General features: G+C 34.2%; 2 protein-coding genes across 2 annotated transcripts; both read left to right on the top strand.

The window, feature by feature from the left end:
- The first annotated feature begins 1,063 nt into the window (after positions 1-1,063).
- Positions 1,064-2,035, top strand: LOC109436955 (olfactory receptor 52Z1-like). The gene has a single exon (XM_019715836.3). The coding sequence runs from the start codon at positions 1,064-1,066 to the stop codon at positions 2,033-2,035; it is 972 nt and encodes a 323-aa protein (XP_019571395.3).
- A 7,837-nt stretch (positions 2,036-9,872) lies between these two features.
- LOC109436920 (olfactory receptor 51I2-like) lies at positions 9,873-11,512 on the top strand. Its single transcript, XM_019715800.3, has 2 exons — positions 9,873-9,902; positions 10,520-11,512. Exons 1-2 carry the CDS (start codon positions 9,873-9,875, stop codon positions 11,510-11,512), a joined length of 1,023 nt encoding a protein of 340 aa, XP_019571359.3.
- Positions 11,513-15,169: the final 3,657 nt, after the last annotated feature.

Raw genomic sequence — 15,169 nt, 5'->3', positions numbered from 1 at the left:
CCCTACCCTAATGTTGTATCTCCTAGCCCAACACCTCCCTTGCTTCTAGCCACATTCTTTGGGAACTACAGAAAAATAGTAATCAATAAATTACCCTCCCTTTCTTTTATTGAAAGACTATGGACCCCTGCTTTATAATGTGAAAGCATTAATTTATTTGCTGCTATGGTGGCACTTGGAAATATGAAGTATATTGTCTAATTTTCAATCAGCGACCCAAGTGGGATGGAGTATTTTTCTTTCACCACATGTTAGGCATATCTATTTAAGAACCCAACTCAGTTTGGCATTAAAAATAGTTTAGGTTTTTAATGTTCATCCTACAATTTTAAGGAATGTGTTGATTGATTCAAGGATCAATCAATTTAATTCAGCTGAGTGTCCTCAATGCCTAGCACAGGGCTTAGCGTGAAAGTCAGTAGTCAATTATGTTGAAGAGGACTTATGTGCTACATTGCTTGAAATCTATTTTGTCAACACCTATTTTCTCCCATTTCCATAAGCAGTATAATTCAATTTCACATCTGTCTGTTTTACTCAGAGATGTGGTCAGTGAAAAATTTGATGACACGTTTTTATATCTAGTTTTATTTTTATAGCCAATATTAGATGGTTGTTAAGATCAGAGCTTTTAAATTGACCCTGCCTGACATTGAATCTAGTGGGACCTAGAGCAAAAGGATGAAGGTCTGTGGGACTCTTTTTTTTCATCTATAGGAACATAACAATATCCATATCACAGATTGTTGTAAAAGTGTTTTCAACAGGCTAATTTGAAAATTTAATATATATATATTTAAATATATATATGTACATATATATTATGACATATATTAAACACTTATGAAATGTTAACTATTATCTTTTTCAGGATACAATATTTAATTCTTCTATGGAAGGAGTCAGAGTGCATTTTAAGCTACTTAATCCATCTCATTGTTCTTTCAAAGAGAAGAACACGTTGAGGGAATAAAATCTGATCAAATATCATTCAGCTTAAGGTGGCACTCCCGAATCCTCAGTCAGTCCTGTGGTCTTTCCTTAAAGGTACTTGGTCTAGAATATGTGGTCACAGATGGCTCCTTCCTTTCACAACCACACCAATCCCCAGGATATGTGGTATGTCCTGATTGGAATCCCAGGCCTTGAAGATTCGCATATCTGGATCTCCATCGCTATCGGTTCTATGTACACTGTGGCAGTTGTAGGCAATATCTTCCTGATCTTCCTGATCGTGACCGAGTCCAGTCTCCGTGAGCCCATGTATCTCTTTCTTTCCATGCTGGCCTTAGCCGATGTCCTGCTCTCCACGGCCACAGCCCCCAAGATGCTGGCTATCTTTTGGTTCCATTCTATGGATATATCCTTTGGTAGCTGTGTATCCCAGATGTTTTTCATACATTTCATCTTTGTGGCAGAATCTGCTATTCTCCTGGCCATGGCATTTGATCGCTATGTGGCCATTTGTTACCCACTGAGATATACCACAATCCTAACATCTTCATTCATTGGAAAGATTGGCATAGCATCTGTGGTCAGGAGCTTTCTCATATGCTTTCCATTCATTTTCCTGGTATACCGACTTACATATTGTGGAAGAACCGTCATTCCCCATTCTTACTGTGAGCACATGGGCATTGCCAGATTGGCATGTGACAATATCAATGTCAACATCATTTATGGCCTGACTGTGGCCCTACTCTCTACAGGACTGGATGTAGTGTTCATCATTGTGTCCTATGCAAGGATCCTTCTCACAGTGTTTCAGATACCTTCTTGGGCTGCCAGGCGCAAAGCCCTTAACACATGTGGTTCCCACATTTGCGTCATATTTATGTTTTATGCCCCAGCATTCTTTTCATTTTTTGCCCATCGCTTTGGGGGTAAAACCATCCCTCACCACATCCACATTCTAGTAGCCAATTTCTATGTGGTAGTACCTCCTATGCTCAACCCCATCATTTATGGGGTGAAGACCAAACAGATTCAAGACCGAGTAATTTTGCGTTTCTCCTCCATCAGCACATGTTGTTAAAATTAATAATAATAATACATACTGGGTATTTCTGAATGAAACTCACATACGCGCGCGCGCGCGCACACACACACACACACACACACATTGTTCAATAGTTTTCCATTGTTTAATTCTTACCCAAGTTGCCAGCGCATTTTCCAAAATCTCTTAAAATTTTGAAAAAATATTTTAATTAATTATATTCTCAATTCTTCTAGGCATTCTATTATCATGTACTTCAACTTAATCTTAAGGATACATAAAGATAACTGAGAAAAGAGAAATATATTTCAAGTTTTAACCCAGATGTACTTTTCCTGTATAGAGTTGGGAAGTGGGAGTGGTGAGACTCCCACTTTTTTTTTTTTATAGACTGTTGAAATTCTGCTGAAATAGAAACACTCTTTGTGCAATCAGCTGATAGTGGACCAATAGCATTAGGCCATCACATTATAGTTATTTGTGTCTGCACCTGTTTCTTAAATTAAAATGTGAGCTCTAAAATCAGATATTTCCTAGTTGACTGATACAAAGTTTACTGCATGGAATTGACACATAGTATATATTTATTGAATAAATGGATAATACTGAATTAAAACAAGTAATAACCAACATTAAATTAACCTACTGGAGACCATATAAGTAACTAAAAGCTGATATTTCTTTCTACATATTGGGGATTTTGGGTCCAAATCATCAAGGAGTATTGTGATATCAATAGAGACTTCACTGAGGGACTAAAAGTTTGAAAAATTTCATACCCCAGACACAAAATAAAAGGCAGTGGAAGACTAAACAGGATATTTACACAAACTCTCATATGAAAAAGGCTCCAATCACACCAAATATAATTATCTACGGACTTATCTCCAGACTCTACTTTAATTCCTTCATAACAAGAAAACATTTTTTACAATCTCTCCTCTTCAAGGCCTAGCACAATGCCATGAGAATGTGAAATCTGACCTTATTGACAAAGAAAGACAAAAAAAAACACCCCACAAAAAAACAAAAAAACAACTTTGAAATGTTCTCATGAATATCTGCAACCTTTAGAGGGTTGGTTTTTTCATCTGTTTATAACACACGCATGTACACACACATACACTCTTATACATACATTTTGTGCATACATATTTATACAAACATATATATATATATATATATATATATACACATGCATACATGCATACATACATACATACACACAATTGTGCACAAAAAAAGAAGAAATCTATGAATAGACTTTCCTATATCATTTTCTTTTTGGAGAAGGGGGAAGAAGACAGAGTAAATACAATTAATTTATGCCTACTGGTGCTAGGCTAAATAAACACTATTTTGACGTATCTTAAACATATTTGGATTTCCCACCCACAATTTTAGAAATTTAAAGTAGATATTTTTTACTACACTTCAGGTATTTTGAGGTGAAATTTATATTCAGTGCTGCATTTATTCATCACAACAATACTGTAAGGTTATTTATATACAAATGCAGGTAATAATATCTGCATTTTATAGGTGAGGGACATGTGTAGGATAGAGAGGTAAAGTTAATTTCTCAAGTTATCAGAGCAAGAGTCAGGCTTGAACAGAAATCCTGTTTTGTACAACTAATGTGGAACTATTAATAATTTTAAAAAGAAGGAAAATATGATTCAGATAACTTATTAGAATAGCAATATGAGTATTATGTGAAGGGCCATATATTAACAAAAAGATAAGTTAAAAGTCAATGTGAGAGATGAAAAGATGTTCCCTTCACCTTTGGAGTCATAGATAATTATCTTGGCTTGAAATATGTGTTGTAGTCACTTTAATTTCAGTAAGGAAGTGTATTTTAGGGATGATGGAAAATCGGATGTTAAAAATTCTGGTTTGCCTGTCACACACTAACTGTATGGAAATTGGCATGTTACGTTAACTATTGATTCTCAACTGGTAAAATGGAATTATTTTAGTACCCTCCTCATTTATTGATAATTAAATGAAATGTGTCATATGATATATTCAACATTTAGTAAACATTCATTTTTTTGGTTTTGATGATGATGTTAATTTTTATGAGTAGATACATTAAATAACCTCATCCATCAAACAACCTAGGACTGCTGCCAACAATCCTTAGAGAAACGTTTGACATGGATCATCATCAGAGATACCAAAGTCACAGAAAAAACTGACAAAAGTTGCAACAAATAAGATTCTGAATCAGGGGCAAAATTCAAAAAATGAAGGGAAATAAGAGAGTAAATAGATTATAGCATGATGACACAATATATGATTAAAGACCTTAAGACATTTTTGTGTTTGCAATTGGCAGTGGAAGACAAGAAAATGCCAATTTAATATACAGAATGTATAATAGGAACAAAAATAATTGAATTGACAGCCTTAATTTTAAAGAAACATTCAGGTTGAGGACTCAGGAATTTGTAGATGTGAAATGAGTTAGGACATCAATGTCTGTGCTTAGCTGCCAAATGTAACATTACTGAGCTGTTGCCCTGGAATTTATTTTTTTTAATTTTATTAAATTTATTGGGGTGACATTAGTTAATAAAATTATATAGGTTTCAAGTGTACGTCCCATAATACATCATCTGTATATTGCATTGTGTGTTCACCACCCAATGTCAAATCTCTTTCCTTCACGGTATGTTTGGTAGAGACTTGTCATGTCCTACTGTCTCCTTGACCACCAAGCTTTCGGCTAGTTAACAGTGACAAACAGAGACAGGGTACCATACAAAATGGAAATGGAGAGTTCTGGAGAGGCTTACGGAAAATTGACATGCTTTTTCAGATAGTTTTTTCTTTTCTTTTCTTTTTTTTTTTTTTTAGTTAGGGTTCTCAGAGATGGCTAAATAAAATGAGAAGAGTCCTTAATAAGAAGGAGAGACTGGATAACTTGTCATCAGACACTGAAACTCAGAGATTTAAATGACACATTGTTTCAATTGATGAAGCGTAGGTTTCCCCCAGAAATCTATTTAGAGAGACTAAATAGTCAGAAGAATAAATCCTCCTTGTGTTCTTTTTTTTTTCCCTGCCCTAAATGACCTCAGACATGCTAAAACTCTGTGACATAAAGAAGAGTGTTAAGAAAGGGTTTCCATCACTAATCATTAGAAAATGCAAATGAAAACCACAATGAGATTCCACCTCACCCCAATCAAAATGGCTATCATCAATAAATCAACAAACAATAAGTGTTGGCAAGGATGTGGAGGAAAAGGAACCCTTGTGCACTGTTGGTGGGATTGCAGATTGGTGCAGCCACTATGGAAAACAGTATGGAGGTATCTCAAAAATCTGAAAATGGAACTACCTTATGATCCAGCAATTCCACTCCTAGGTATCAATCCGAAGAAATCCAAAACTCTAATTCAAAAAAATTTATGCACCCCTATGTTTATTGCAGCATTATACACAATAGCCAAGACATGGAAACAACCGAAATGCCCATCGACAGACGACTGGATTAAGAAACTGTGGTACATTTATACAATGGAATATTATGCAACCATAAAGAAGAAAGAAATCTTACCATTTGCAACAACATGGATGGACCTAGAGAACATTATGTTAAGTGAAATAAGTCAGACAGAGAAAGACAAATACCATATGATCTCACTTATATGTGGGATCTAAAGAAAATAATAAATGAATGAACTAATTAGAAACAGTCTCAGAGACATAGAGGAAAAACTAAGGGTTGCTAGATGGGAGGGGGGGGATAAAGGGGAAGGTGGGGGAATTAGAAAGCACAGTAAGTAACCACAAGATGGCCACGGCATTGTGAAAGTCAATTCGGGGAATGTAATCAATATTGTTGTAAAGATTTTGTAGGGTATCTGATGGACACTTGGCTCATTAGGGAGACTACTTCAGGGATGATGTAGATGCCTGATCACTGCACTGTACACTTGAAGCTGATCTGAGCAATAATGAATGCTAATTATAATTTTATATATATATATATATATATATATATATATATATATATATATATATATATATTTACAAGAAGTGGAGTACAGCATTAGGAATAGAGACAGTGGAAATGTAATGGCTGTGTGTGATGTCAGAGGGTTAGTGGATGGGGGAGGGGGGTTTTCATTGTGTGAGGGATATAAATAATAAATGTTTAACAATTACATTGTTTTGTGTACCTGAAACTAATAAAAAAAAGTTATAAAAAAATAAAATAAAAAGAAAGGGTTTCCAAAAGTCTGAAGAGGGTAGACAACCAGGATACCCAGTGTCAAAACTACTGCAAAATATTGTGTTATAATTGACCTTTGAAATAATATAAATCAAAGAAATATAGGAACTGGAAAAAAAAGACAAATCTGAATTTTGTTTGTTAATTTTTATTTATTTATTTGCTTTTTTATAATGCAGATGGTATGGCATTTTATCTATAAAGCATAGGAAAGTCAACAGAGTTCTACAAGAATAACATAAAAATCTATAGTGTTTATATTGTATTATGTTTTTGAAATTTGCCAAGAGGGCAAATCTTGGGTATACTCACTACAAGAAAAAAGAAGAAAAAAAAAAGAAAAGAAAAATGGTAGACATGTTGATTAGCTTGGTTTCGGTGTATATTTCACAATGTATACCTATATTGGGTCATCAGGTTAAATTAAAAAATGACCTCATTCAAAATGATATTAAAAATGTACATGTACTGAAAATAAATGTAGGAAATGCTTATGGTATATTGTTCATTGTAATGATAATTCTCTTCAAAACAACCTATGAATTCAATGTCATCCCACTCAAAATACTAATATAATTGTAATATATTTTACTGGTGATTCAAAAAAATTTTTTCGAAACCTATGTAATTTTACTAACCATTGTCACCCTAATAAACTTTAATTTAAAAATTTTGTTTTCAAATTTTTATTGTGATAAAATATCTGTACCATAAAATTTGCTGTATTAACCTTTTTAAAAAGAATTTTTCCTTTGAAGATAATATTTTTAAATTTTTCTTAAAGTACAGTTGGCATACAATGCTATATTAGTTTCAGATGTACGATTCCGTGATTCAATATTTATTTACATTAACTATTTTTAAATGTACAATGCAGTGGCATTAATAATATTCACAGTGTTGTACAACTATGACCACTATCTAATTCCAAAACTTTTTCATCACCTAAAACAGGAACTGTATACCTATCAAGCAATAATTCCCCACTTTCCTGTTAACCTCCAACTTACTTTATATTTCTATAAATTTGCTTGTTCTAGGTATTTCATATAAGTGGAAGCATACAATAGTTATTATTTGGCATCTGCCTTATTTCACTCAACATAATGTTTTCAAAGTTCATCCATGTTTCATGGATGTGTAATATTCTACTTGTATGTATAAACCACGTTTTTTTAAAATTAGAAAATTATTTATTTAAGCTTCTTTCATACGCCTTATTGTTCAGGAAACAGTCTTACATACATATCTGAAAAAATGCACTGTTTAAAGGCAAAGCACTATAGGTCAAGCTGATCAACTGTCCAGAGTTCTCAGCTATCTGATCCTGATTCCCAATTTTACATTAATTCCTGAAAGTCAGAAATGTCATCTCCGTTAATCTGTTGATGTACACTTTTGTTTTCACCATTTGATTATTATGAATAATGCTGTAATGAACATTTATATACAGGTATCAGTTTGAGTCCCTATTTTCAATTTGTTGGGGGGTACATATCCAAGAGTGGAATTATTGGGTTATATGGTAATTCTATGCTTAACTTTTGTAGGAACTGCCAAACTGTTTTCCACAGAATTTGCATCATTTTACATACCCACCAGCAATATATGATGGTTCTAATTTTTCCATATTCTTGCCAACACTTGTTAGTTTTCTCTTCTCTTTTTAAAAAACACTTATCGACATTTTAGTAGGTGTGAAGTGATACCTTATTGTTGTTTTTATTTATTTTTTATGTGTCATTGGTCATTTTCATGTGTTCTTCAGAGAAATGACTATCCAAATCCTTTACCCATTTTTAAAATTGGGTTGTTTGTCTTTTTGGTTTTGAATTGAGTTCTTTATGTATTCTGGATATTAAACCCTTATCAAATATATGATTTGCAAATATTTCTCCCATTTTGTAGGTTGTCTTTTCACTTTATTGATAATGTCATTTGATACACAAAATTTTTAATGTTTATGAAATCCAATTTATCTATTCTTTTATTTTGTTGCCCATGCTTTTGTCATATTTGAGAATCTATTGTCAAATCCAATCTCATGAAGATTTACCTCTGTTTTCTTATAAGAATTTTATAGGTTTAGCTTTTATATTTAGGTCTTTGCTTTATTTTTATGCATGCTGGTTTATAATATTTATTTGAAAGAATAAATATGCAAAAATAGCAAGAATTAAAAAAATAACTTGACCAATTAGATCTGAACTTACATATTATGAAAACATATTAGGGGTGGGGATATGACAAAACAATCAGATCAAAGAGCAGACTAAAGAGTCAAGAAACAGATTTATATTTATATAAAAATTTAAAATGAAATATGTAGTCCCTCAAAATGATAGAGAAAATATCAGACCTCCAATTAATATGTATTGGAAAAAATGTTCATATATTTGAGAATAATTAAATGAAACCCATAATCACCCAAGTCCTCAAAGCAAACTCCAAATGGAGTAAGTTTTCTTTTCTCTCTCTCCCCTTCTCTCCCTTTCTCTCCCCTCTATTGCTGCGTTTTTTACTATTACTGCATCAATCTCTATCATTCTGTATATTATTTCTATCTCTATCTATAGTTCTATCTCTATCTTCATTACTGTATTTATTTTGACGTATGAAATCGCTTCTTAAGAATGAAAAGTATGTCATAAAAATATTAAATTGACTACATAAAATTATGTATGACATGTATATGACAAAATGAACAGTTAAAAAAAACAAGAGAAAAATATATTCAAAATGTAAAAAAGTTCTATGTCTAAATTAGTGATTTTAAAAATTAAATATATTTTTTCTTATTTTTATGTATGCATACTCTTAGGTATATTTCCTGGCATGCCTATCAGTGGCAATCATACCCTCCACCTTCTCTAGAATTCAGCTAAAGGTTCTAGGAATAATTATTCATGGTTAATTGCTCCTTCAGGACCTGTCTCATCTTGCCTCCCCGCCACCCAGCTAAGTGCATATAAGGGAAAGTAAGAACGATGCCCATGGCCCACCTGGAAGGAAACAGCAAGTAAGGGGATGAATGGATAGATGTGCCTGTTCTCAGTTCCACCTGGATAAGTAAGCATCTGATATCTAGGATTAGCTAGTTGTAGTTAAACCTAGTGATATAGTTACACTGGCTTACACCAGCTTGAGAAAGCTGATTATGAACATCTCAGTTCTACAGCCTGTGGCATGATGATGGTAGCATGAAATAGCTCACAGTGGTAATATTTAACCAAAGAAATTGGTAACTGGTACAGATCAGAGCACTTTAATTCAGAGAGCTGATTGTTAAACACTTATTAGCACTCCACTGTTTATATACCTAACCAAGGGCCCTAGCCCGATATGAGAGGAAGACTTCACTCACCATCTCCATCCCTGTGCTCTATCCTAAACTCCATTTCCTACCCCGAACCTTATCACCCAAAGCTTTGCTACAGAGGAGTAGAATTTTAGTGTTAATAAACTTGTTCCCAGGTAAAGACCCCTAGCCTGAACCCCAACACCATGATCACTCTCAGCTTGTGAGATCCTGATGGCTTTGGTGTTACTCTCAGCCCTGACTCCAGGTTTCAGCAGGAGACATTGACTTCCCTGTAAAATATAGAGAAACTTTCCCCATCATCCATGGATAGCAGGTGGAGAAAGAGTGAACTGGTAAGTAAAAAAAAAAAAAAAAAAAAGACATTGAAAAATACTAAAAACTGGGAGAAACTATCCTTATTTTCTAACATATTAATTTTTTCTTTCTATTTCATGCATTGAATATTTACTGTGGTCCAAATATAGTGATAAACAATTTACATATATCATCTTATATAACTATTATTCTGTTTATATCCAATACCTGGATCTGAGATAACTTAAGTGATGCCCCCAAGATCACAAATCTATTAACTGTTGGAACCAAGAATGTTCTTTATTATTATCATATTACTTTTGCTACTTGTACAAACTGCAGAAAGTTACTACGTCCTTCAGTCCTCAATTTCCACATGAAATTTTCATGTGTATGCTTATTATCACTACATTTCATTGCCATAAATGATCCAGCTTGAGATTTCTATTACTGCCTTCTGTGTTTGGCACATAGCCCATGTAGGAATACTCTTCCATACATCTAATCAGATTTCACTTTCATACACTGTGGTTTTTATGTGCCCTTGTTTCAGAAATAAGTTTCCTATCTCTATTCTAAGAAAAGATCTTAACTCTGACTATCAAGAGCTTGGAATTTGATGTACAATAACTGACTATAAATATATATTTTCCAGTCTCCTTGTGCTTCCCAGTATCTTCGAATGAAGTCTCATCGTAACATTTCCAATGGTTCCATTGAGTTTACACCTGCAACATTCACCCTTGTTGGCATCCCAGGGCTGGAAGAAGAGCATATCTGGATATCTATCCCCTTCTGCCTGATGTACATCATCATCTTCATAGGAAATGGCCTTATTCTTCATATCATCCGGATTGACCCTGCTTTGCATCAGCCCATGTACTTCTTTCTGGCCATGCTGGCTTTTGTTGAACTTGGTGTCTCTGCTTCCACCATGCCTACTGTGTTAGGTATTTTCCTCTTTGGCATTCATAATATCAGTTTTGGTGGTTGTTTGCTCCAGATGTTTTCCATGCATTCTTTTACCCTTATGGAGTCAGGTATTCTTCTGGCTATGTCTGTAGACCGCTTTGTGGCCATTTACAGCCCACTGCGCTACACAGCCATCCTGACAATTCCCCGCATCACTGGGATGGGCGCCACCATTGCCTCGCGAAGTGTGGTACTCATGTTCCCACTGCTCTTTCTCCTGAAGGGTCTTCCTTTCTGTGGTCACAACAACCTCACACACTCTTACTGCCTCCACTCAGATCTGATCAAATTGCCTTGTGCAGACACCCGCCCCAATAGCATCCTGGGTCTGTTTGTGATTACCTCAACATTTGGGCTGGACTCATTGCTAATCATGGTTTCATACCTGCTGATTTTTCACACAGTACTGGGAATAGCTTCTGGGGCAGGGCGGTGGAAGGCACTGAACACATGTGTTTCACACATCTGTGCTGTGCTTGTATACTATGTTCCCATGATCAGCCTCTCTTTGTTGCATCGCTTTGGGCGGCATTTATCTCCACTCCTACAGACTGTCATGGCCAATGCATACCTCTTCTTCCCACCTGTGGTCAACCCCATTGTCTATAGCATCAAAACCAAGGAAATTCGTAATAGCATTGTTCGTATACTGCCTAGAAAAAGGGGTGAGGTCTAAACAAGACAAACAATACCCTGAGAACACAGGGACTTGGATCAGACCTATTGCTTGGATATTAGCCTTACAAATGGAAGAAATTACATAGTTTGTTATTGTTTATGAATGAGCTATAAGCTTTAATAGATGGAGAAAAGAAAAATAGTTCCTTTTTCCCCATGAGAAGAGAGAATGTCACTACCCTGAAGTAACATTATCAAAGGAGATACAAGACCAAAACTTTTTTCTGTTTAGGATGCCATTTGTCTATAGAATCCTGGAATATTCGTTTATTTTTCCTCCTAGGAATAGTTAGAATGGGTCCTAGGAGATTTCTGTTTCCAGGTATGTGCAATTTAGTGATACATATCTGTTAGTGAAAAGACTCAGGGAACAAAATAGTGTGTATTGTATTATTGCCTTTATACAAAGTTGTGCAACAAATATAACTAATTTAGTGTCAAAAACAACAGAACAATGATTACTTCTGTTGGGTGTACAGGTAAGAGAATGAGTACAGAAACATGACGAAATTTTTTGGAAAATGGAAATGCTCTATGTTGTGTTAGGGATGATGTAAGTCAAAATGGTACAGATAAATTTGTACATTTCAATGTATGTCAATTTTACCTCTAAATCTCTAAATAATAATAATAATAATTATAATAATAATATACCCAAAACAATAATTATTTGGCTACATAGTGGGTGGAAGTATAGAAGATACAAGAATGGTATAATGTTGATAATTATTGAAGCTGGGTGATAGGTAGATGGAGATTCACTATAATAGTCTGTTTACTTAGTACATGTTTGAAATTTTTGTATTAATTTTTTTTTTAAATACTAATGGTGTTATATTAAGTCTTCATTGAATGTGTGCCATGAAGCAGAGATAACTTTCCATTGATCAGAATGATTTGGTCAGAAAAAGATTTGCCTTTAGGAAAACACTTTATTTTAATGAGCTAATGGTTAGAAAAATAGAAAAAAAACACCAACAATCTGAAAATACTGGTTTTAGGAGGAAATGACTTAAAAAAAAGCCCCTACTTTTGTAATAGTATTACTTAACATGGATCACTCTGTAGTAGACATCTTTATCAAATATATCTCAACACCAGTCTAGTTGCTGAAAGATTTTCTTTTACTTTCTAAACCCCCACATCATCAGAAATATCACCTAAGATCTTCTGGGTCAAATTTCCTTGTGGTTATAATAAAGAAACTTTAAAAATAGCAATCAAATGTTATTTATAATGTTTTATTATATGTTATTCATTTTAAAGTACGTGGATATCCAGTTGTTTTAGCATTATTTGTAAAACAAACAAGAACTATTTTTTTCTTCCATTGAATTACCTTTACACTGTTTTTGAGAATCAATTGACATAGGTGGGCATTAATTTCTTGACTCTGTATTTCCTATGAGTTGTCAGTGATTGTGGCAATATGATTCTCTTAATTAAATATAGCTTTGTTAAAATAAGAGATGGACAGAAAATATGTATAATTGATTTTACTCTGCTGAAGACCTAGATTGTCAGATTGATGTGTGCTTCATAATGAATATATATCAATTTTTTTTGGTAAAGAAATTAGAATTGATGATGTTTTAAGGAATATTCAGTAGTCTAACCAAAAGAAGAAAAGAAAAGAAAAAATATAGATCTTGACCAAGGTATGAAGGTATTTCAAAATATTATAATGAAGTGGAAAAAATTGTTTACCCATCCTCTAGGTAAATGAAGTGCTCAGGGACAGTTTTTCAAAGGATATGTAGTATGAGCCGAAGTTTGGATTAGATATGTAGGCCCTATGTACCTGAAACAGAGTGAAGGATACAGTGAGAATCTAAGTTGGAAATATTTTTATAGAAGTTGCCATATTGAAGGTGATAACTAAATTATTTTGTGTAGATAGAATTACTAGCAAATTTGTATAGTTTGAGGATATGAAAAGAACCCAGGATAGAACTTTGGGAAACACCAAAATTTAAATAAAATCAGTAGAAGAGGAGGAGAGAAGTAAATCAAAATGGTAAACTAATCTAAATTTTTTATTGGTGACTGAAGAATAGGCTGAAGATTAGCTCAGATGCTAAGCTGGCCTCTGAATCAATTCCATTCAATAGAAATCAGTAATGTTGTGCTGTGCTCCTTCATGGAAGGAATTCTGGAAAGAGTATTTAGGGTCCCTTGACCTTTCATCCTTATCTCTTATTCTCTTTGATATCAATTGTGAATGCCATCCTCCATCTCACTGAAAGCATTCTTCTTAAATTTGCCAACATCTCAACATTACTATATCAAGTACCTCTAAGGCTATGTATATAAAAGAAAATCTATTACAGAAACCAGGTGAAACATGTTAAGGAGAAAGGCATCATGTCTATAAGTCTTCCTTAGAATTATCATTTGTTCTCGTGATAAAATATATACTAACTTGTTTCCCCATATTTCTAAAAATTTGAAGGTTTATGTCATGTCTTTTTTTTTCTTTCCATCAAGAGTACTTGACAACATTCTTTCACATATATGAGGCATATAAAAACTGCTTTTGAAGGAAGAGAGGTGGAAGAGAGGAGAGGGAAAGGCATAAGGGTGGGGTGGAAAAAAATTAGTCAAATGTGCAACAATTTGTTCAAAGCTCAATATGGTAGGTTTTAAAAAGGTCCATCATAGTTATCATTTTGAGAAGTTACTAAACTTACAAAAATAGCTTCAATGAAATAAAAAAAACAAAAAACTGAACAATGAGACTGCAAGAGAATTCAAGGTCAATGTGTAATAAAAGAACACTTATGGATACAGATTTTCCTTTCCAGAAGTACCTTAGGGAAAGGAGGGGACACAAGGATATTTGCTTAAATAGAATTCATTGGTGGGGAACATGTCTACAAAAATTTTAAATTTCTTTTTCAAACGAAGACAGAAAAAAAATTACGTAGCTTATAAAAAGAAAACGTGTGTATTCATTTCTCTGCATTTAGTTTGTGAGAAAAAAGAAAAGATGTCTGCAAGTTGTAGAAAAGATTTCAGGTGTATTACATGTAGATGAACCCAAAAGGACTTAATTCAAACCCGTTGGGTCCCTCGTGGTTTTAGCTAGTGGCTAGAAAATCCCTCATTCCATGTTCATAATTCCTCCTTCACACATTCATTAGGGAATATTAAAATTGGTGGCTACCAGATTTCTTCTCCAATGTAAGTTCAATAAATTTATGCCGTGCCCCTGAATAATAGACCTTGCCATGAGTTTTGGTGAAGGATGAACACACCAACGTAATCTCAAATTTGTAGAAGAGGCAGAGTGTCTGTATTGCAGAGACAAAAGAAAAGCATGAAAGGCTGTCCCAGGGATAGCCACATATTGGCAGATGGCTCCAGCAGCAAATGGATTAGAGTTCAAGACATTGACTGGGTGCTGTTACAGAGGGTGAAGATAGAAAGAAGAGGTACTGAAGAACACACAACACAGGACTGAGACCAGAATATCTCAGGAGGAGAAAAGCATTGATGAGTGATAGTGATATGAAGAACTGACGATGCTGGTCAGGTACCTGGTAAGAGCAGAACTGGTTCCCAACAATTGGTAAGTCTCACTTTTCCCAAATTTATCCCTATAATTGTTCATTACCATCTTTTTGAATAATAATGACTACATCCCACCAGTTCT

Source organism: Rhinolophus sinicus, chromosome 14 (assembly GCF_057876585.1).
Source record: "Rhinolophus sinicus isolate RSI-liver-muscle chromosome 14, RSI-T2T, whole genome shotgun sequence".
In the NCBI taxonomy this organism is placed as follows: domain Eukaryota; kingdom Metazoa; phylum Chordata; class Mammalia; order Chiroptera; family Rhinolophidae; genus Rhinolophus; species Rhinolophus sinicus.
Note: the sequence above shows the minus strand (reverse complement) of the source record. Positions and strands in the feature narration are given on the sequence as shown.

What these genes read in the sequence shown, in the direction of transcription:
- LOC109436920 (XM_019715800.3), top strand. Translation starts at nt 9,873, where the DNA reads ATGGATAGCAGGTGGAGAAAGAGTGAACTG. An exon ending in GGTGGAGAAAGAGTGAACTG is followed by an intron (nt 9,903 to 10,519) that starts GTAAGTAAAAAA and finishes TATATTTTCCAG; the next exon opens with TCTCCTTGTGCTTCCCAGTA.
- LOC109436955 (XM_019715836.3), top strand. Translation starts at nt 1,064, where the DNA reads ATGTGGTCACAGATGGCTCCTTCCTTTCACAACCACACCAATCCCCAG.